The sequence below is a fragment of the Corvus hawaiiensis genome, chromosome 2 (assembly GCF_020740725.1).
Source record: "Corvus hawaiiensis isolate bCorHaw1 chromosome 2, bCorHaw1.pri.cur, whole genome shotgun sequence".
Classification (NCBI taxonomy): domain Eukaryota; kingdom Metazoa; phylum Chordata; class Aves; order Passeriformes; family Corvidae; genus Corvus; species Corvus hawaiiensis.
In genome coordinates this window covers 116,677,897-116,700,534 of record NC_063214.1, presented here as the reverse complement: position 1 = coordinate 116,700,534, position 22,638 = coordinate 116,677,897, and the positions used below count along the sequence as shown (strand labels likewise).

Genomic DNA, 22,638 nt, shown 5'->3' with positions numbered 1-22,638 from the left:
CAAGATCTCAGTGCCTACTTGTCAGCCTGTTGGTACCTTGTTCTAGATATTTCTGCTGTGTTACCTGTGCACAAGACAAAACAGGAAGACATAGGTATGGATGAGAACAAGATCTGGTGCACATGAAGCTGGAGATGTCTGGAATTTTTCAGAGTCTGTTTGCTGCACTTCTCCCTTCACTGAGTACCAATTTATATGTAAAAAAAATGGATTGCAGTAAAGAGCCATGGAAGGAAGTATAATAATAAATCCAGCAACTGGTGCGAGCAGAAGGTGGAGGAACTGTATCACCAGTCTCAGGCAGACTTTTTTGGCTAGCATCTGATCTTGCTTGTGTAGAGCAGTACTTTGTTCTCCAAATAGTCCCATGGAAATTTACCAAACTGCTTGGAAAGCTGTAATATTTGTGAGCAGCACCTCGCTTTCCGGCCCTTAGGTTTTGTTCTTTTTAACTTGATGTGCCAGTTAAACATCATCTTGTAGCAGCAGCTTGGATTTTATCACAAATGAATATCCTCATAACAGCCTTTTAAAATGCATGGGGGAACTTTTCAGGCATAAAGATCTTTAAGGCAGAAGAAGAGTGCAGCAGTGTACATATGGCCTCTCTCATTGTATCACATCGAGCTCTAATTTGCTGGGACATTTGCCTACTGCAGAGAGCTTCTACATGGCTTTCTGTCCCTGTGATTTATTTACTAAATGAATTAGGAACTGAAAGCTGAATGGGAAGTTCAGAGTTTTTGCAACTCACACAATTCTCAGGCCAGAAATAAACACAGGAACCTAAATTTGGGAAGACATTTTTAAAGTCTTGGCCCCAATATTTGTAAGTGCTAGACAGTGAATACATACTTTACATATAAAGAACTACTGCATTTGCAGATGATTTTTCTGCCAGAACTGTTTGGAATTCGGGTCCTGCTTCTGCCCTAGAAATACTCCACATTCTCTAAAGAGGAGCAGATTCATGAAATTAATGAGGATAAATCAGTTTTATTCACATCCAAAATGTATTTCTCTCTTCTTTACTCCTGAATCTGGCAGAAGTTTTTCCCCATTTAACAAGATCTTGCTGTGTGCCACAGGGGCAGAAATTCCAATCAAAACCAGAAATTAGGTAGTTAGAACTGAACTGATTTATAACCTAACCTTTTCATGAGATTGACCAATTAAAAAAATATTGAAAAGTTTCTATACTTACAAACCTTTTATATTCTTCATTTCAAAGTGAAAAAAAAAAATGGAAAAAAAAATAAAGCAATCCCACAAAGCATTTCTCATCTTATTCTGCCACAACTGAAGTAGGTGAGACTTGGAATGTCAAATTAAATTTGGATTCCCTGAAATTTTCTAATCAAATCTGGTTGGAGCTGGGAGGTCTGAATTGTAACATCTGTATTAGCACTCTAAAGTCTCTGTGTTCTTCCTTTCAGACTGCCAAAGCTTTAGGAAAGCTCTCTTTGTCTTTAAAGCCGTGTCTTGCTATGATTGTGCTGTGGACCTTACCACCACTATGGGATTAAAAAAAGGATTTGCTGCTGTTTTCTCAACATTTTCAACACAAAAGGAATACATGGCACCTTGTGTACGTGGATGCCAGCAGGATGAGTGAATTGACAAATGTAGGTAGAGAATCAAGCTGCTTCCCTATGGGTAGAGGGAACTGTTAGCACTGGCTTATGTTTTTGAAACTAAAATTCATGCTAACCCTTTGAAGAGAGGAATGAAGTCTGTTTTAATGGATAACCAGTTGTGCTGTATTCTCAATTTATTAACACACTTGATGAGACAACTGCTATCATGAAAGTTCCAACAGTTTACCAGCTTTGTAAAATGTACTATAGGAACAACTATGGAAATAATTGTATTTGTCTCTTACGAACTGAACTGTGTTACCATGCATATTTTGTAATGCTCTTAAGAGTTTACAAAAAAAAAAAAAGAGATTTACTTTCTTATACTCTGTCCTGATAGCCACCGTACATTGCAAGGAAATGACAGGTCATGGCATAAAAATCTGTGTTAACCAAAGTACTTGAAATCTAATTGTGTAAACTACTCAACAATAACAAGGATGTGAACAACCTGAGGCAGCCCCCTTGTCTTCCCTTTAATTTGTGCATTTTTTTACCCAGTGCAGATCTTGATTCCAAATAGCACATCTGCTCTCAATATGAAGACATTAATCAAGTAATTAAGTACATGTCTGAGCATTATCCATCACTGGAACCCATGGCCTGGACAAGAAGCTATGGGGCTTGAAGAAATCTTTCTGTGTCCACAGTGGGACTGTTGTTTCACTGAAGTAGGCTTTACAGATGTGCAGAAATTTTAAGATTTTTCCCCTTTTTTGAGACATGAAAAAGAAATATTTTTGAGGAAGAAGGAATTGTATGACCCCCAGAAGTACTAGGGAGTCAAGATTAAGTTGCAGATCTGCCACTTGGGCAAGAAGCAAACCCCGTCAAATCACAGATTACAAATGCTCACAAATAAACCTGACCTGTGTTCAAATGAACTAACATTCCCTCTCCCATCTCCACCACCTTAAGATCACCTTGATCTTCCTTCTGTTGAAGAACAGGTTGTAAAAATGAGACAGCCAAAGCAGCCTTGCTTTCTAAGTGTCTCTCCAGTGAATTCGTTTAGGCGTTGTCATAGACTGCCGCTTATAGCGTGTCTGCTGTGCTCATGTGCAGGTCAGTGCTCAGTGGTGCCTGCCTCTGTGTTTTGGGAAAAAAAAAAAAGAGTGACTTCACTTTGCAGGAATATATATGCTGTGTGTGTGATGAATTTGTGCCTTTTATAACCGTAGCATTTTCTAAAGTGCCTCTGTGGTGACTGTCTCCCTTGGTTTCCTTCTTCAGCTCCCTTTTCAATAGGCTCTGCAGATATTTTTATCTGACAGCTGTGAAATTTTTTTAACCTTAATTAGAATCAATAAATATTGTCATGTCACATGTGTTGTTTGAGGTTTTTCTTTCATGGAAGCCCCTTTTGACTTGGTTGTAGTGGTATTACTTAACTGACAGAGCATTTTGTATTTCATACTGAAACCTGTGAGATAACTTCAGCTTTTCTTAGTAAAGAAAGCTCTGTAAAGAAAAGGAGAGGATAAAAGAAAATATAACACAAAACCACTCAAGCAACCTCCCGAAACAGTGCAAAAAATCCCAGTCAACCCCTCCAATACACAATTAAAAAAAAATCAAACCACAATTGGTAGTAGTATAGATGACTGACTGTCTTACACTTAAGAATTAGTTTTTATTACGGTAGGGCAAGTGGCTCAAACTGAACATAAGAAGCAGACCTTATACCAAATCCTGTGGGATGTAAACATAAAAACCCTGGAAGAAAAGGGAGACGAAAATCTCTTAATTTCACCCACTGGCTCAGTGTCAGTGCTAGCAAGATAATGCAACTGAAGAACAAATTTGCTCCTGGGAAGGGACCTGTGTTGCACAAAACTGTTGGCCGTGAATACTGGAGAAAGTGTAACCATCCATGTGAAAACCATCTAAAGTGTGCAGTGCTCTTTGTATAGGCTTAACTTTCAGCATTACAAGTTACAAAGGAGCACAAATACAATGAAAGCAAATACCCACAACTAATCCTTCACACGCTCTATAAAGCATCTGTCCCCTAAGAAATGTGTCAGAACCAGCAATGCATTTCACAGCCCTCAAAGCAGCCAGCGAGTGGTTATGACTCTAAAACATTGCTGCTGTACTGGGTTTGCATGGCCTGATTTTGGTAGAGGAGTGCTGCCAATTTTGGTGCTACAGGGGTGGTTTCTGTGAGAAGCTGCTGGAAGCTTCCCCTGTGTTCAGCAGAGCCAATCCCTGACAGCTCCAGGACAGACTCACTGCTGGGCACGGCTGGGCCAGTCAGAAATGGTGGTGACACCTCTGTGATAACAAATTCAAGAAGGGAAAAAAGTTATTGTGCAGATGTAATTGCAGCCAGAGAAGAGCAAGGTGAGAATATGTGAGAGGAGCAGCCCTGCAGACACCAAGGTCAGTGCAGAAGGAGGGGCAGGAGCTGCTCCAGGTGCCGGAGCTGAGATTCCCCTGCAGCCCCTGGTGAGACCGTGGTGAGGCAGCTGCACCCCTGCAGCCCATGGAGGGCACAGAGATGCAGAGATCCACCTGCAGCCTGTGGAGGAACCCACACCAGAGCAGGGGGATGCTGAGAGGAGGTTGTGACCCTGTGGGAAGCCTGCGCTGAAGCAGGGTCCTGGCAGGGACCTGCAGACCCATGGAGAGAGGAGCCCACCCTGGAACAGGTTTCCTGGTAGGACCTGTGACCCTGTGGGGGACCCAGGCTGGAGCAGGCTGTGCCTGAAGGACTGACCCCAGGGAAGAATAACCCACACTGGAGTGATCTGTGGAGAACACATGGGATGGACTGACATTGGAGAAGTTCATGGAGCAGTGTCTCCCCTGGGAGGGATCCCACACTGGAGCAGGGGAAGGACTCCTCTCCCTGAGCAGTGGCAGAAACAGCGTGTGATGCACTGACCATAACCCCCATTCCCCATCTCCCTGTGACACTGGGGGGGAGGAGGAAGAGCTGGGAAGGAGGGAGGGGTGGGAGGAAGTTGTTTTTACAATTTATTTTTACTTCTCTTTATCCTGCTCTGATTTTGTTACTAATAAATACAATTAATATCCCCAAGCTGAGTCTGTTTTGCCTGTGATGGTTTTTGGTGAGAGATCTCTCCCTGTCCTTATCTGGACTCATGAACCCTTTGTTGTATTTTCTCTCTCCTGTCCAGCTGAGGAGGGGAGTGACAGAGTGACTTTGGTGGATGCCTGGCATCCAGCCAGGGTCAACCCCTCACAGCCTTTTTGGGGTTGAAACCCAGGATCATGAGGATTTTGAGATAAGGATGGTAATTGGGAAAGGTTGGGCAAAACATGAACTGAACAGTGTTAGAGAGTAGAATGGTTGTGGGGAATTTTTGTTGTAATTATGGTGAAGGGACAAGGGGTAGATTTTGTGTAAATTTCCCATTTTTGCTCTGTGTTGTGACGGAGTTACTTTGATTTTTGTGTAGGGAATTTTTGTCTTGCTTTGTTTGGTTGGTTTTGTTGATGTGAGTGCAGATTGTGTGATAGATATGGATTTTAATGATAATTCTTAAATGCTTAAATATATGATTTACACGGGTGAGGGGTGGAAAGTGGAGTCAGATTTGACCTACCTTCTTCAATCCTTTGTTCAGACATATCCTGGAGAATCCCAGAGGACACAACTGAAATGGTATTGTTATTAATTTAGTTATTTACAAAGCTTTCAGTGTGCATTTCTAAGAGACTGTGTCAGCCAAGGGGCACTTCATTATTTCCATCAGTCCAGAGTACAGAAAATTAATGTGGACAGATTAATACAGAAGAAATCTATTTTGTTTAACATCTATAGAAAATACAAATATGATTTCCCAAGAAACCAATTAGAAATCCCACTCATTGTTCAGAAGAGGATAGGATGTGTGTGCAAATTATTTGGCTAAATCATGCAAAACTCACTGCTACTATGAGAGCTGAGGATCATTTTTATCTCTTGTCTTGTGTAATTATATCAATTGCTCATCTGGAGCAAATCCCAAAATGTTGGAGGGACTGATGAGTTTTGCCTTTTGGCTCAAGACAGGATAAATTCCCCCTGAGCCTGTGGAATTGCCTCAGAAGAAAAAAAACAAAACATGCAAGAATGATAGGTAAAAGTGACCTCAGATGGTAGAACCAAGGTACAGTTTGGTATCTGCTGGAAACAAGACATTTTCTTCAGGTTGGTCCTGCTCTGTGGTGTGGGTGTGGAGGGGGACTCCTCATTTTAACCCATGCAGGTACTGTAGGACTCCTACAGACATGTCCTTCTCTCTCTGTGTCCAGGCAGGAGGGATGGATGGGTTTTTAAATTCAGTTATCAGATGGAATTTACTTGCATCTCACTTTTTCTGCAAAGAGCACATATTTACCCACCTAGAGAGCAATTCATGAGCCAAAGCCTTGTGCCTCTCAGACATTTGAAGACACATTGCTCAGCCTCCAGCTGCTGCCCCAAAAGGAGGCACCTCTTCCGGAGGCCCGACGGAATGTGTGTCCTAAACCAGCCCTGCCTGGTGGCACAGATGCTCTTTGGGTACCAAACTGGGGAGGTTCTACTCCCACCGACTGCTGATGGCAATTAGGTACTTCTTGGGGCATTTAGTTTTGAAGAAATGCCAACAGGAATGATGTGGGCTCTGTGGATCTAACACATTGCAAGTTAATGTGTTGCGTGTTAATAGGTAGCTGCACATTTAATATGTTAATACACAGCTGTCCTTTAGCCAGGCAGGATATAGATGAATTTTGTTTGTCATTGGAAACAGAGCCATGATAGTCTAGTCATAATATTAACAGTGTTTGCTAGAAAAGCCTTCAGTTAGCAGCTGAGTGCCAAGATAAGCTGTAAAAAAATACACCTGACTAAGAGGCTTTGTAAGTTGATTTTAGTGTGCATGATTTGTACAGTCGGTAGCAAGAAGCTATTCTGAAGCTAGGCTAGAAAAAGCTCAAAAAATAATAAAAAAAAAAATCATAGAATAGTTTGGGTTGGAGGGGATCTAGAAAGGGGATCTTTCTACATCATCTAGTCCAAACCCCTTGCCATGGGCAGGGACATCTTCAACTAGACCATGGTGCTCAGAGGCCCATCCAAACTGGTCTTGAATATTTCCAGGAATGGGGCATCCCCAACTTCTTTGGGCAACCTGTTCCATTGTTTCCCCTTATATCTAGTCTAAATCTATCTTCTTTTAGTTTTAACTCCTTTGTTCTATTACAACAAGCCCTCCTAAAAAGTCCCTCTCCAACCCTTTTAGGTACTGGAAGGTTCTCTGAGATCTCCCCAGAGCCTTCTCTTCCCCAGGCTGAACAGCCCCGACTCTCTCAACCTGTTGTTGTAGGAGAGGTGCTCCAGTGCTGAGATCAGCTCAGTGACCCTCCTCTGGACCCACTCCAACAGGTCCATGTCTTTCCTGTTGTCAAAACACCTGTGACACACACATGGTCTCATCCACTGGGACTGTACCCAGTGCCATGCTGGCCCATCCCAGTTTTCCATTCTTCCTGGCACTGCTGAAAGAGGCAAACCAAGTTGGTTTGAGTCCAAGCTGGTCTCACTCTGTGTTTTGACAGAAGGTGAGATACTGTTTCTAATTTAGAAGCAAAGGGTATTAGCTTTCTTCCAGGGCTGGCTTTTGCTGGGTGCACAGTGAATTTTCTGATAGCAATGTTTCTAATCCTTTCTTAGCAGGACGGCCCTAACAAAATAATCCATATCCATCCAGCTCCATTTACTCTGACATCTACAGGCTCTGTAGACTCCTTCCCACCATCCCTCCAGCTTTGTGGGGGAGAAAAAGCCTCATCCAAATCAAAGTGATCCATTCATCCGACCTGCAGCAGAAAGGGGCTGAGCAAACACAGACCAGCCCCATCTGCCCAAGGGCATAATGTCATTGAACTTCAGTGGTATCTTTGAGAGAGGGAGTGTCTCTGAGTGCCATTTCCCTGCAGCAGCAGAGACTCCAAGAAGCACTTGAGGAAATGGTACCCAGCAGAAACACCAGCCTTTGGATGATTTGGTTTCTCAAGTGGCTCTGTTTGCTCCTGCCCCTCTGTCTAATGGGATTCAACACTGCACTCGAATATGCTCTAGTGCTTGGCTGGGAAGGAGCAGGGAAAAGGAAACATATCAATAATGCACTGAGGCATCCTTGTCAGCCCTCAGGCTGTGCGCAATTTGCATACGCTCCAAGCTGTAAGAAAACACTTTGCACAGCAGTGTTGCATTTAGCAGAAATTACATTATAATTTCAGATGTGGAAACTTCTATTCCAGGTCTGAGGCAGGGAGGTGTCCCATTGGGCTGTGTAGTCATTATCTTAAACAATTGAAATGCATGCTTGTAGTTAATCAAAATCAAGGGAAGACATTACTCCAGCCTCCACTTGCCAATTCAGTCCAAAGTGGAACAAGAATATTTAACTAAATTAGAAACCATATTATTTCCCAATAATTCTTTGTGAGATGGAGTTTGGCCAGAACAATTTTTCATAGTGTGCATATTTGAGCCAGCACCTCTATCCATCTCTGCCAAGAAAATTGCCCCCACAGAAACCCCCTTCTTGGAGGAGGGGAGTGTCCAGGTGCATTTAGGATCTGTGCTCACGCTTTTGTTCCAGCTCCTTTATGCTGCCAAGCAGGAGAAGGGACTTGAGCTGCCCTTTGCAGGAAGTTTTGCAATGCTGGCAGAGGGGTGGTGCCTCAGCCATTTCACTGCCCTGATTTCTGCCAGGGACTGGCCAAAGCCAGGAGGCAGAGGCCACAGGGATGGAGCCTGCCTTTCTCTGCTTCCTCCACTGTGGCACATCAGAGCTTGGAGATGGGTGAGGAGTGATGCTGAAAGCTGGGGACTTACATCCTTTCCTTTAGTGTGCTTTCCTTACAGAGATCAATATTTTGGGTAGCTGGCAGGAATGTTAAGCACCAGCCCAGAAATACCCACAGAGACCTTTCTGCAAACCAAAGCGTTAAGCTTCTGCCACATTTTTTTTTGTGAGGTGATAAAATACTGCTATGAGGTAGCCCAGAAGATGACAGCCTTTATTTCAGCATTGAGCCCTGCTGTGCCATGCTGCTGAGCTGGCCGGGCTTCAGCTCAGCTGTCTGCAGCTGGTGTCTGCTGATAGAAGTCCTCCTCAAATGCTAGCCTCTGCCTTTTGGAATTCAGCCAGGTGTCCTGCATTTAACCAAGGTTTTGATGAAAATGATGGGACTCAGGCTATAATCCAAGGAGTTTTCAAGTGAATGGACTGGCCATGGAAGTCCAAATGCCAACACAAGCACTAATTACATCCTTTGCTTCATTTTCAACCCCATCTCAAGTGGCAGCTGTCCTCTTGTACTGTGAGTGTCAGGCACATTTCATAAAGAACAACCGTGGGAAGACACAGATGGCAAAGGGCATCTGTCTTATATTCTCTTGTGTTTGGTAAGGTCATAGGCCGTGCAAATTCATGCCTCTGTTGGATCTGTTCATTATAGGCCAGGGATCACCACACCCCTGGGACTCTGGAAGAAGAGATGTGTGGCTTGAAGGCACTGCTGACCTCCTTTGGCACCCAGCAAGGTGCCAGCACCACTCTGCTAAAGCTTCCCTCTCCTATCATCAGCAATGGGCTCTCACTTGGGAAACTTTTTCCCTGTTCCTTCTATGTGTCCTGGGTTATTCTGTCTCTGTTATGTAAGATGAGTCAAAAAAAACAAAACAAAGAGAGCAAGAAACAGGGAACAGAAACTGGAAAGCCAAGTGCTACAAATAAAGAGCAAAATAGGAATTGCAGCTGGAGCCCAAAGCATTTGTTGCCAAGTGCAGGAGCTGAGTGGGAAAAGAAAAAGTTACAGTTCACTCACAAAGAGCACATTTGATTTCTCCTCCTGGATTTTCACCAAGACGAAATTTCCTTTCTCTCTGTGTGTGTGAAAAGCAATTGCTGCAGGGGACAAACAGCCCACGAGGAAGAGAACCCACTATGGCCACATTTCCACAGAAGAGGACCCTCTGGTTTGTCTATTTTTCTATTTTTGGAGCTGGGAGCTGAACTCTGTGCGGAGAGCATAAAACCAGTCCCCAGCTTGATCCTGGCGTGGTTTTTGGCTGGGGAAAACCCTTGTTGTCAGGCATCAGAACCTGATCAGTGGGACATGGGAATCCAGGTGGAAAACCTGTATGTTTAGATGTGCCAGACTGTGCAATGTTGGCACATCACCCTGGGTGATATTTTTATTCTAATATATAAAGCTAATTTTGCCAGTAGTTGGGGGATATGTTTGATCCTGGGAAAAGAGATCAAGTGTGAACCTGGGGGCTGAATGAAATGTGAGTTGAAAAGTACTGCTGTTGAAGGACTAACAAAGAGACCAAGGGAAGGCAGCAACTTCTTGCTTCCCCAGAGTGGATTTTCATAGAGTAATAGAATGCTTTGGGTTGGAAGGGACCTCAAAGATCATCTCATTCCAATCCCTGTTTGACAAAAACAAGTTCTCGGAGCTCCATCCAGAAAACCTTGAACACTTCCAGGGATGGGACATGCCTGAGTTCTCTGGGCACCCTGTCCCTCACCATTTCGAGGCTGCATGTACCTTTTTAGTAAACTGTGTGTGTTGTCAGACCTCCCCCTTGTCCTGCACAAGGAGGACAACTGGAGGGCCACTGCCTGCCCTGGGGAACATCCATGTTCACTGCTCCACAACATGGAGCCCCTGCGACCTGGCACAGCTTCCTTGGGGTGGTGGCCCCTTCCCAGACCTGTCACATAGTGGGTTTCCAACCAGAGAGGTTTGGGTTGTCAGTTCCTGTGTCAGGAGGTTGTGGGCTGGGCAGGTAACGAGGGAAGGAAAGCCTCGCTGGGCTGATGGTGCTAAAATCAAGCCAGTGGCTCTCCTCCTGCCCCTCCTGCCTGTCCAGCTCCTGCTGACCCAGCAGCCCATCCCGTTTCAGCGTCCCTGTCCCCATGGGCTGGTTGATGGCAGCAAGAGAGGGACCAAGCATGTCACCCTTTACAGGCAGGAGCTGCAGCCAAGGGGAGTGGGCCAGAAAGGAGGTGGGAAGCAGGAGAGTCTCAAAGGAGTGTTCTTCCATCCCCAGGGCTTGGGCAAAGCTGCTATGCTGTCTGTAAGCAAACCCAGCAACTTGATTAAAAAGAGGCAGATTTTCTCACATGTGTCATCCCTGCTTGCTTATTTTGGACCGCCTGATCTATATGCTCTGTGGTGCTTCTTATTTCACTGCTACTGTGGAGGGTTAGGGTCTTTTCTCTCTCTTTCCCCTCTGCTACTCCTTCTGCCAGTGCTTGCTCTGGTCTTTGTTTTACTTCCAGCAGCCCTTTCACCTAATGTTTTCCCATTTTCCAGGGAATTGCAATTTACTTCCCACACTGGTGCTGATGGTGTAGAATTTTACCTCTCCCATCCCACCCTTCACTTAGGAGAGGACAGAACATTTCCACTTCTGCCAAGGGAGTGCAGGGCTCTTCCTCCGAAACCTGGGGCACTGAGCACTCCTGGTTAGGGAAGGTGTCCTAAGGCTTTCCCACTCCCCAGCCTGGGTGAGGACTCTGCTTGGTTCCCAGAAGAAAGAGGTGTTTCCCTGGTGCTTCATCCTCATGGCTTTAATACCACAGCAGCAGCTCACTTGAGGAGTTGTCAGTAGTGATAAACTCGGTTCCATTCTGTTTCAAAATTGGTTTAAGAAAGATGCCTGGCTGTTTAATATTTAAGCTAAATGTTTAATGTTTAAACAGGGGAATTGGTCTGATTGTCAGAAAGGGCATTAAAGCAGGATGGGAACGGGTCTATAATCTCTGACTAATGCTGCCCTTTCTCGGCAGCGGCCTGGTGCCTGGGAGCTGCAGGAGTTTCAGAAATGCCAATTTTAATCAATCTCTCTCATTTCACTTGCCGCCTGCCAATCCCATGGTGGTGAGATGTGCCTTTCCCTGGGAAGGGGAGAACATTGTACCTGGCCCTGTTTAACAGTTTGAGATGAGTTCAGCTGAATTGAACTGGTATTCCAAACCCCAAACTAATTGCAATATAAATGTGCGTGAATAAGGTGAAAAGTGAAGCTGGACAGTGCTGGCTCATGAGTGTATTCCAGATGATTTGGGGTCCCTTTCTATGTGCACACAGAAGTTCTGATGTCAAGTTTAAAGTAAGCCTGAAAATGAATGGCTCTGATTGCTACAAATACACCTATGGATAAATTATTTTTGAACAAATATGGGCAGTGTTTTTCAGGTGGTGGAAATATCCCCCTGGAGGAAGCATGCAGTGGTGTAGAACTGTTTCACACCACAAAAGGCTCAGCAGTAGCAAGCCTGTCCTCCCTCCCTGAGGAGACACCGTGGCTGTGCCAAGCTGCATGCATGGGCTAGTCCTTGGGCACAGGAATCCCTGCTCAGTAATGGCTGGAGCTGGGGAGAGACATTCAGCAGGGAGCCCTCGAGTCAATCAGCAATTCATGTAACTCACAAAAAACCAAGCAAGAAAGAATCTGAAGAAAAGTTTATAAGAAGATCAAGGTTTCAGAACTATTGAAAGGCACATTTCACCCATGTTGAACAACAGTTGAGTTCATGGACAAGTACAATGCTCAAAATTCATAGCAAAAAGACCACATAATGATGGTACATTGTGAAACATACATTCCTGACTTCAGTAAAACACTAAAGTGATTATTTTAAGTGTATCATGTACATAATAAGAGCAGCACAGGCAGATGCATCCAATTACTGTAATTTACAAGGCAGTAATTCGAGCCTCAAATACATTTCTCCTTATTGGAAGAAGGGGCTACGGATTAGGAGTGAAATGAGGGGCAGCGAATTGACAGGGAGCCAGGAAGCTGCTGGCTGTTATTTGGAAAATAACAGCCACCACCTGCTGCAAGCTGGGGGGATTTAACTTTGCTAATTCATTTCACTGTGCTGCACAGCACAAGGCTGGGCTGGATGGGTGCTCTCGGGGCAGGCACCCCGCAGAGCAGATGTGCACAGATGTTTCCTTGGCAGTGGGCAGAATAAAGTCCACCCACGCCTCCTCTCTCTCTGTTCAGTGCTGTGCTTCGTGCTAATTCCCTCCTTTCATCCAGCTCGGGTTAAGTTTCACGTTGCAATGATTAATAATTAATCAAATTCATTTGAAAATTAATTTGGCAATTCTATGACTGATTGGCATGCTAATCTCTTCTATGCAGCAGGCACGTTATGGGAATAACCTCGGATGTTCTGAGCTGCTGACTGAGGTGAATGCATGAGGGCATTTACTATCTCATGTGGAGAAAAATAAAACACTGAGTGGAAACAAAAGCATTCTCCGAGACCTCTTTGCAACTCAGAAAAGGTGTGATCTGCATTTTGCCTTGCCTTTATTAGGAATATATTCTGATATTACTGATATATACTGATATTACCATGTCCAATCAAAAACAAATGGACAAGAATAAGGCAAATCTGAAAAATGCCCCCACAGTTGACTTATTTCTGTTTAGCTGGTAGCAACTGCAGTAGATTTGATGCATTAATTATGGGACTAAAAAGAAAAATCACAAGGAGAATAACTTATGCTCTTTCCAGCTGTCCATGCCACTTTTCTCCAAATAACACTCATCTGGTAAAAGGGAAGGAGAGGGGATATGCAGCTTCCACTGGGCGTGTGGTCCCCACTAATTTCGAGCGACAAGTCCCTTTTTACAGGCAAAGAGCCCTGCAGCAGCCACAGAGGTGAGACACAGGGTGCAGCTCAGCAGGCACAGCAGCCCCGGCGCTGAGGGCAGGTTCCTCTCCCAGAAGGTGGTGGTGAATGGTCGGGCTGGGACATCCTGGGGGAGAGAGGAGATGGTAACTGCAGGGTCCCTCCTCACCACGTGAGCAGGGAGGTGGCAAACGTCCCCCACGAGGCTGGGGATGTCACAGGTTTTTCCCAAGGGCTGGATTATGCAGGGAAGAAGAGTCATGGCTGTGAGAAGTATTTTCTGTCATCCTGAACAGCCACAGGACAGTGAAGATGGAGTTACTTGTGATTGGAAGGAGGTTATATTTGGCTTTAAACCATGGCCTGGGACTGGGCAGAATCAGGCTGCATTTTTCAGTCCCCCAGGCCCTGAGATCATTGTCCTTGGCTCTTAGCCATCCACCCTTCAGACATGGGTAATGATATTCCTTGGACAAGTCACAAAAATTAATACCATCAGCATGTGAGGTGACCAAAGCCTTGCCTGGGAGCAGGGTGCATAGGCATCACTGAAATAGGGACACGTGGGACTGAGGGGTGTGTGCCTGACTGGCTTACCTTTGAGTCTGGCTCTGGCACCCAAATTTCACTCTTGGAGATCTTCCCCATACTGTGCAGTACCTGGAAGGAAAAATTGTTTGTACCACATGAAAAAATTATAACCCACACTACTTCCAGTTTTGGAAAAACAGAGGAAATCAGAGCAAGGTGACATTGATAAAAAGCCTAACTGTGAGTAGTTGAAAGTCTCTTGAACCAGAAAATTTTGAACCAGAAAATACAGTGATTTCTACTAGAGCTTCTCTAAATATTTTTTGGGGGGGGATTTTTAGTTATGTTTTTTTTTTGTTTTGTTTTGTTGGGTTTTTTTTCCTAAATAAAAGTAAAAATGCTTTTTCTCAAGGCAGTTTGAGAAATACCAAGGTGAGGTTACTGCCACGCACTTGGGACACAAAACCTGTTAGGAGTGATGCTGCTGGGATATAGAAACAGGAAAGATACAATCCTGAGGCTCTCACAGCACAGAATTATGCAGTCATCCCTCGCCTATTCAGGCAGTACAAAGCTCATCAAGGATTTTTCTTGAGAATAAACTGATTGTAACAATCATGGAGGTTCCAGGGGCCAAAAGAATGCCTCCAGAAGAGACAGCTAACTGTCTCTGTAACTACTGCTCACAGGCATGGAGAAAAGAGATATTAGGTGACTTGAAACAAAGCAAGTAATAAGGATTATAAGGTGAATATGACATTGTGCCAAATGGAAGTAAAAGACTGATTTTCCCTAAGTAACAACTCTGTGGCTTTGCCATGCAGCAGTTGTAACTGTAATGTGCACCCTTTCATGCTTTTTTCCCCTCCCCCTAGATTGTTGTAAAGGGATTTCACTGTGACTGGGAGCCCAGCCCAATGTGTGTCCTTCTGAGGAGATTTAGACATTATCAGAGCTGCACATTACAAATTCATAAAGCTCAGCTAACAGGACTGTCTTGTAAAAGGAGAAGCAGAAGGGATAGATCAAACACAAGAACAATGTTCAGATTTCCAGATTGCTGTACAGGAAATAGCTGTGAGCATTTGAAATGACTTAGAGTAGTTTTAAAACACGCAGTGATTAATCTGTTAGAAATTGAGGTAGTATATCTACAAGCAGCATCAGGTTGGGGGTTTTTTTCCTCTAGACATGCAGTACGTGGCATAAACTTTATTTTAAGTCTCCAGTGCAGTAATATTCTGATTTGGTTGAGATTCTTGGCTTCACTTTATTCAATAACAAACTAAGCAAGTTTAAAAAAATAAAAATACTTTGGTTCCTGCTGTTTTATGGGATCCCTCCCTGGCAATTCTAGGAGCCTTTGCACAAAATCAGACCCTCCAAGCTGTACTTAATCCTTTCTAGCCTTTTGATAGAGATGTTGAAAGCAGAGCAACGGTCTGTACCTCTCTGGCTGCTCTCTCTCCCGCCTGCACGGCCCCCTCCATGTATCCGCTCCACTGGGTTGCTGTCTCCGTGCCAGCAAAGTAGATTCTGTCAACAGGGTGGCGAATGATCCTTCAAAACAAGTGGAGAATGTCAGATGACAAGTGACAGGAAGGCGATGATCCTTCTAAAAGCAATTTATGGCTTTGATGGAGCGCGTGGCTTCAGTTCTCCAGAATCCCCGCAGACCTGGGCTGAGGTGCCATAAGCTGTCCCTGCAGGACCACCTGCTTGCTTCTGTACACAAAACTCAACATCAGAGAGAGAGAAAAATCTAAGGCATAAATCAGTGTTCCCAGCTTCCATGCAAAGTAATACAGGCCTTATTTTAGTGCTGGGATAAGGGATAATCCTAACAGCCTCCAGCAATGCCGTGCAGCTGATAGATTTATGTCTTCTGCAGGGCAGCTTTGCTGTTATCCTTCTATTAAGTGGAATGTGAATGACATTTTTGCAGTGATGGATCACTAATATCAGCTTCTATTTGGAGGCTGGACTTGCCTGGCTGCTGAAGGCCTGGCATTCAGGGAGCTGCATTCACCCTGTAGGGTCATAAATCCATTCCCTCAGCCCTGCAGTCCTGCACAAGCATCCCAGCCAACCCAGCTGTAGGTAATGAGCTCCCTCTCCCCCTGGGAATGTGCCTGGTGTAATGGCTCCCACTTAATCCCCCATTAGGTTTTCCCAGTCTGCCTGACAGCAGCTTCCCTGGGCCATATACCTCACCCATCACTGCCCAAGTGTTTGGATAAATGACAAGAGAAGAGACTGTGCATGGGATGACTCCTCCCCACATGATCTTGGCTCAGACAGGGTGTAACCCCATGCTGGACATGTTGAAGAGCTCCTGGGCATCTCCTGAACCTGATGCTCCACCTACACAGTCTTCCTCTGTCCAAGATGTGTGTTCTCAAGGGCTTGGGTGTCTCTAGAGGGATCCATTGCAAATACTGCATAGCACAAACAATCGTAAATAATCCAGTGGGGAAAAGTTTTGTGGCTTTAGCAGGTCCCTTTGTGACTGTGTTTTGTTTCCTTGAAAGCCACAAGAGAAACTCTGCTCTTAATAAAGTAAATAGCAAGATCCTTGTTAGCCAGGGAGTAGGAGAGTGGAATGAGGGTTGAAACTCCCCCAGTATTCAATATATGCCACAGGTGTGTTACATCAGGTATACAGGCATTGTATGTGAGCTAAGAATTGTGAATTGGAAAGCAAAGCTTTCTCTGTTTTACCTTCCATAGGAATGCATTATGCCTGGTGGGAAGTAGGCTGTGTAGCAGCCCCCTGAATATTGCTCCATGGTCCAGTTCTTCTCTTCATAATGCACAGGCTGTGAGTATCAACAGAGAAAACAGAGTGAAACACTGGCAGAGAAATTGGAAATAAAGAACAGATTTCTTTTGAAAAGGGGGAAAATACAGGCTAAGAATACCTGACAAAGGAGTGCCACGTCATCTGGCTAATGCTATCCATCTGCACAAAACAAATTTTTGTGCTTTTACAGAAACACCAGCCCCCCACGGGGACACAACAGGACAAATTAAAACATGCGCTGCCTTCTCTTTTCTTGTGCAGGGTGAGACTGGCAGTTCTTTTCTTCCTGTACTCGATGCTGCCCTCCCCTTGGGAGTACAGATTGTATGGCACAACATGCAATTTTAGGTACACATTTTAGGTGCCAGGAACTTCGGCTTCATCACCCAGAACAAAGGAGCAACATTATTGTACAACAGAGGCAAAACCAGGCATTAATTCCTTACTTGTAAAGCCTCTTTCATCCCCAGTGCCTTGGCATATGCCTCACAGATCTTCTTTTTCCTGTATGAAAATAAAATCAGAGTCAGAAAAAAAAAGCGGGGGAAACCTCTCCGCTCTAATTCTTCTTATAAAAAACCCAACAAATTTATTGCAACACACTGGAAAGAAAGTTGGGTTAGGATTTGTTTTTAAGTCTGATTTCAAGTTCTTATCGTAACATACATATTTCAAATGCTGATGCCTGAAAGTTACATCTAAAATGGACCCAGGGAATGAGAAATGAAGGTTGATTTTGGCAATGAGCTCTAAAAAAAACAAATCTTTGTACAGCTATTTTAGGATGCAGAGCCAATTCATTCTCATGTTCACTGGTGTAAGACCAGAAGAAAAGCAATACAAATCAATTAAATCCCTACAGATTTACTATAGCTGGGAATAAAATATGAGCTGAAGAATGCTGCTCACATTCCTAAGCAGAGCTCCTCTTGCACATTACCAAGATTCACATTTAGAAAGTACTGTTTGTTGATTTCACTGACTAGCAGGGAAACCACACTTTTGTCAACACTGAAGTTTAAAAACTTTATCAGCCAGTCTGAATGTGAAGGGGACCCAAAAGGAGACATGTCAGCACTCCCTGTATCCCTGGGTTAAAGCATCATTCAGTGGGGATGTAGTCTGGGAACATCTCTGGAAAAATCTTTTCTGTTCACACAGAGACCCAGAGCTGGTAAATCATAGCATGGAAGAGTGGGCAGGACTCAGAAATTTAGAAATATCCATAGCTGGATGAATATTAGCATTAGTGTCTTGGCTTGTTTATGCTAAATCTCAATTTCTGCCTCAATTTCCAGTGTTGGTAGTTGCACTGAGCATATTGTGCATATTCACACACATATTCACACATATTCCTGTGGGGAAGCATCCCAGAGAAACAACTTGCTTCTGAATATTTACAGCTTCTGAACTCTTACCTCTCTTCCTGGCTGAGATGGGCCAATTTGACAGCCTTTCTGGTAAGGATGAAACTGAAAAGAAAAATAAGGCTTATGAACATCACCCCAGCTGATTCGCAAGCTCTTGCTCGAAATGACTCTAAAAAGGGATTGGCAAAGCACCTTACTGGTATGTAATGGGCTTGATGTTTGTAATCATACCTCAACATTTAATAATTACAGGTCACACAGGTGAAAAAGCCTGTGCAGGGTAACCTGCAGAGTTAAATGAAAGGGAGGGTGTGTATTCCCAGAGGGCACCTATCAAGGTCTGATCCAAAAGGACTGAGAGACCCTGAGCTTTCTTGAGCTTTTGTAGTCTAGCAGGCAGCTGCCTGTGTCACTTGGTGTTAGTAGGTGATGGCAGCCTGCTGCTCTGACAGGCACTGCACAGTGTCATGGATCCCTCCTGCAACAACTGGGATTAGTATTTATTCATCTTGAAGGAAACAGATTTGGCAATTAGTCCATCTGACCCTAGTGGAGATACCCAGGGGATGAAGTATATTCCTGCACTCTTTCAGAAAGTCACATAAATCCACAAGGAGAAAGAAAGCAGGAAGCTGTTTGCCATATGGGGTTTGGAGCAGGCTTGCTGCTCTCGGGCCATGGAAGCTTTTAAGTCTTGAACATGCCCACAAACATGTACAGTTCAGTAGAAGTGGTGAGCTTTTCCTGCCAGACAGTTAAGGAGTAGTTGCCTGACATTTATACTGGCCTTTTTTTGGCAGCATCACCTCAGATTATGGTGGAAACATCTGTAAAGGTTGATTGTTCATTTGGTTTCAGCTATTTTAAGAGTCAGTCAGTGCTGTCATGTATTTTACCACCTGTTTTTCCAAACTATAACATTTTTACTTGTCAGTTTCTACAGAATCTTGATTTTTTTCACTGCACAGCTGCTTCTCTGCTCCACCAGCTGATGTTCCTTGTCCTGCCTCAGCTCAGTGGTGAGAGGAGACAAATGAGGATTTCTTGGACAATTGCATTGTCATTTTGGCCCAGGCACTAAACATAAAAGCCCAACATAAGCCAAATACAGGCTCAAACAGATAGGTAAGACAGGGATTTCTTTCTGAATCTACTCCACGGCAAAAAAAGACATGAAATGAGTGCTTAAAATAAACTGCAGCTGAATTCAAGGAACTCCTTCCCAACCACATCCTTTGTATTAGGCTGTTTGTAGCAGAACCTTCAGCAGAAAGTTTATATGGACTAGAGGGGCACAAGAGGCTTGGCAGAAGTGCAGACTGTGGAAGTGGAAAACACTGATGTAATCTGGTCATTTCCCCTCTCCCTCCTCCTCCCACTAACTCTTACAAGAAGAAATACACATCTGTGAGTGTGGGCTAGAAGCTCTTACCCCATAATGGCAGGGAAAGTTCCATCAGGTTTCGTGTCATCTATGGTTATTCCAACTGGAGACTCTTCATCCTCAATGATGAAGGAACCACAGTAACCTAAAGGGAAAAGAACCCCAAGGTGATTGTCAGAGAAACTTGTTGGTGATCACTGTTGCTGATAGCAACGAGCAAGGAAAGTTATCCATAAAAGGAATTGTACAGTAATTCCTTTGTTACCAATAACACCTACATGTCTGAAGTGTCTCTGCAACAGTTTCTCTACTCTGTTCTCTCTGACTCTGGGAAATTGTGTACACAGACTTATAAAAATCTTTAAAATTCCATTGTTACTTAACAACGAATTTCTGTGGATTGCTGCAAGTCTCTTTGGCTTTCTGTTTCAGGGACAATAAACATTAAAAATAAATTGATCTAGTCAGAAGTATGGTGATTCATTCCATGAGTAACTTTGACCAAAACAAAACCCAGCGTAAATACATCTGGTCACTGCAGGCTCAAATTTACACTATTTTGATTTTGCTGGTGGTAAGATTGTTAGGAATGGTGTTCTGTAACAGTAATGCAGCAGAAGCATGGCCTGTCTAATCTAGGATCACGTCAGGACATGTTTCAGATGAACATGCAAAAAATCTCATCTAGAGAACAATGTATACACCTGATTGTATTCCTGTCTAATCTCTGTGGCCAGTTTATGCCCTGAAACATGCAAAAATTATATTACTTTGATTAAGAAATACTCTTGCCACTCTCAGTACCGGTACAAAGGAAGTGGAACTAATCTGTTCATACAAATAGTTCTGAATATGGTATCATAAAGCTGAGAAAAACATGACATTGCAGCATGGAAAAAATATCTTGAGCTAAACAAAAACTGAACCTACTTTTCCCAGTCCTCTGAGATATCAAGTCTGCAGAACAGAAGATTAAAACCAGGGAAAGGTCTTGCATAAACCTTGAGCTTTGCTGTAAATTCTCTTTGGCTGACCTAACTGTCCCTGGCAGGAGAAGAAGGGAGCTGATGCTGCAGGGAAGCTGATGCTTCTGTTCTCTGCAGGTTTTCCCATGCTTGTTCTCTTGGTTGTCCCACCTCAGCTAACAGCAATGAGATTCAGGATCCTGTTTGGGTCTGGACTCATCTTTGGGATAAGGCATGCACTCAAGCTTGGAGAAAAAGTTCTCCTTTCTAAGGAGCTTTACTTTTCACTTTTCTGTGTGTTTGATTTTGGGGTTTTACCCATTTAACCCCCCCTTGGATTTATTCCTTGATTGTTAGACAGCAGAGCTTCAAAATTTGCTCAGAGTTCCCAAGTCCTCCACATCCTCCACCTACCCTTCCTCCTCCAGAAGGCTTCTCTGTAGTACACCATGCATTTTATGACACTCCCCATAGGCAAACGCTGAATCAACTGGTTTCTCTTTGGTGGCAGCTCTGGTTTGTAATGAATCTTTGTTGTCAGGATTGGAGGGATGGCACTGATCACATACTTGCCCTGAAATGTAGAACAAAGTCAGCACAAGGCGCTGCCTCTCAGTGAGCTCGTTCCACAGGACACATTTGAAAGACACTCTTTGTAGCTGTTAACAGCTTTCCCACACCTGACCCTGCTAGCTGGCTTTCTCACACATATATTTCCAGGTGACCAAAGTAATTCTGCCATTTCAGAAAAAAGGAGATGGAAAAAACAGAGCATAGTTGAAACTTGGCTGGAGACAGGTGGGGAAATGGGACATGAGAGATCTTATGGCCTAGGTAAAACTGCCTTTTATCATCCCCAGGAAAATATGACCCATATTTATCCCAATTAAAATATGCTAAAAAAATCCCATTTGTGCATATTCACAGGACGTTACTTCAGGACAAGGAATACTAATGGTGATTTCAGCTTTCCTGAATGTGTTCCATCCCTCTCACAGGGTCTGGGTCTGACTGGAGCAGTGCAGGACTCTATAGGATGACACTATATCACAACACAGCTGCTCTCAGGTGCTTTCAGGCTGGTGGGGCTGCTGCTGTCCCATGGGTACCACTGTGGGTAATCATGTGCTGATAGAGCATTTCACAGCACAGAGGCAAAATCTTACTAAGGGTGTTTGAAATGTCTTTTTTTTGTTTTTTGTGCTGCAAACCACAAACTTAGACACGAACAGGAAGGTTACTTTTCCTTCCTTTGAAATGGTCTCAATGCAGAACTAAAATGTAAAAATTTATAAAGACATAAAAATTATGGCAGAGAAGTCAGAGTAATGACAGAAACCAAGTAGCAGAACACCAAGAAGAGAGCCAGTCATAAATAAATCTGTAAAGCAGGCTTCATGGAGTGTCAGCATAGTCCAAGAAATAGACACACACAAATGGGTACTTCCTGATTACATCTGGCTAAGAGCTACAGCAGATGTATTCCCCCACTAAATGCATATTCTACTCTTATTCTGATCGAGTTACCTCATATATCTCATGGTTTAGAGTCTCCACAAGGACATTATCACCTGTCTGATCGATACTGATCACAGGTCTCTCCAGTTTAACTCTGCCTTTGAGGCGTCCCATTATTTTCTCCGATATCTGACCAGAACCCCCTTTAAACTTCCTCTCCTAAAACAACAAAGAGAAAAGAAACACAAACAAAAAGTCAACAGCATTAATCACAATGATATTGAATATGACTTCTGCTCACCATCATGAAATTCCAGGCCAAATCTTCAAGTCCTAAGGGTGCATAAAGACACCCAGACTTTCAGAAGAGTGAGGGCATAAACCTGAGCCTCAGTGGGGATTACTGACTAAACCACTTTTACAGCGCCTTCCCTAATGACCTGGCTTAAAGACCCTTTAAGCCTAGAGAACATGCACATATAATGCAGGCATTCTAGCAAAAATAAACATATCACTTCATTCAAAACAGGTTTTGAGTATTTTACCTACCAAAACCCTCAAGTGTGACAAAGAAACCAACTGCAGAGTGAAAAACTGCACCAGCCCAGAAGCAAGACAGATCTTTAACTGGGTCTGGTCCCAAGGTAATGAGTTTTCTCTGTCCCTGGGAAGACACAAAGACAGTGCTGTCTGGAAAAAAGCACAATCTGTGACACACATTTCCCTGTAATGTCCATGCAGAGGGGCAGGGGAAGCACTAAAACCTCTTTTATCTACCAGCCACCAGCGTGGTATCAAGCAGCTCACTTTCACA

The 22,638-nt window shown here is 43.9% G+C and overlaps 2 protein-coding genes across 2 annotated transcripts in view; one reads left to right on the top strand and one right to left on the bottom strand.

Moving 5' to 3' along the window:
* The window catches only part of LOC125318763 (amine oxidase [flavin-containing] B-like), a 52,990-nt gene extending 50,029 nt beyond the window's left edge, over positions 1-2,961 (top strand). The window contains exon 16 of the mRNA XM_048289698.1: positions 1,437-2,961. The gene's annotated coding sequence lies outside the window, so the exon portion shown is untranslated. The remainder of the gene's footprint in view (positions 1-1,436) is intronic.
* A 9,149-nt stretch (positions 2,962-12,110) lies between these two features.
* LOC125318752 (amine oxidase [flavin-containing] A-like) overlaps positions 12,111-22,638 on the bottom strand; it is a 34,860-nt gene continuing 24,332 nt past the window's right edge. The window contains exons 7-15 of the mRNA XM_048289686.1: positions 21,894-22,043; positions 20,781-20,940; positions 19,450-19,546; positions 18,066-18,119; positions 17,094-17,151; positions 16,566-16,663; positions 15,293-15,404; positions 13,911-13,973; positions 12,111-13,440 (exon numbers count right to left, since the gene is read on the bottom strand). Of these exons, the coding sequence (XP_048145643.1) occupies positions 13,285-13,440; positions 13,911-13,973; positions 15,293-15,404; positions 16,566-16,663; positions 17,094-17,151; positions 18,066-18,119; positions 19,450-19,546; positions 20,781-20,940; positions 21,894-22,043 (948 nt within the window). The 3' untranslated portion in view covers positions 12,111-13,284. The remainder of the gene's footprint in view (positions 13,441-13,910; positions 13,974-15,292; positions 15,405-16,565; positions 16,664-17,093; positions 17,152-18,065; positions 18,120-19,449; positions 19,547-20,780; positions 20,941-21,893; positions 22,044-22,638) is intronic.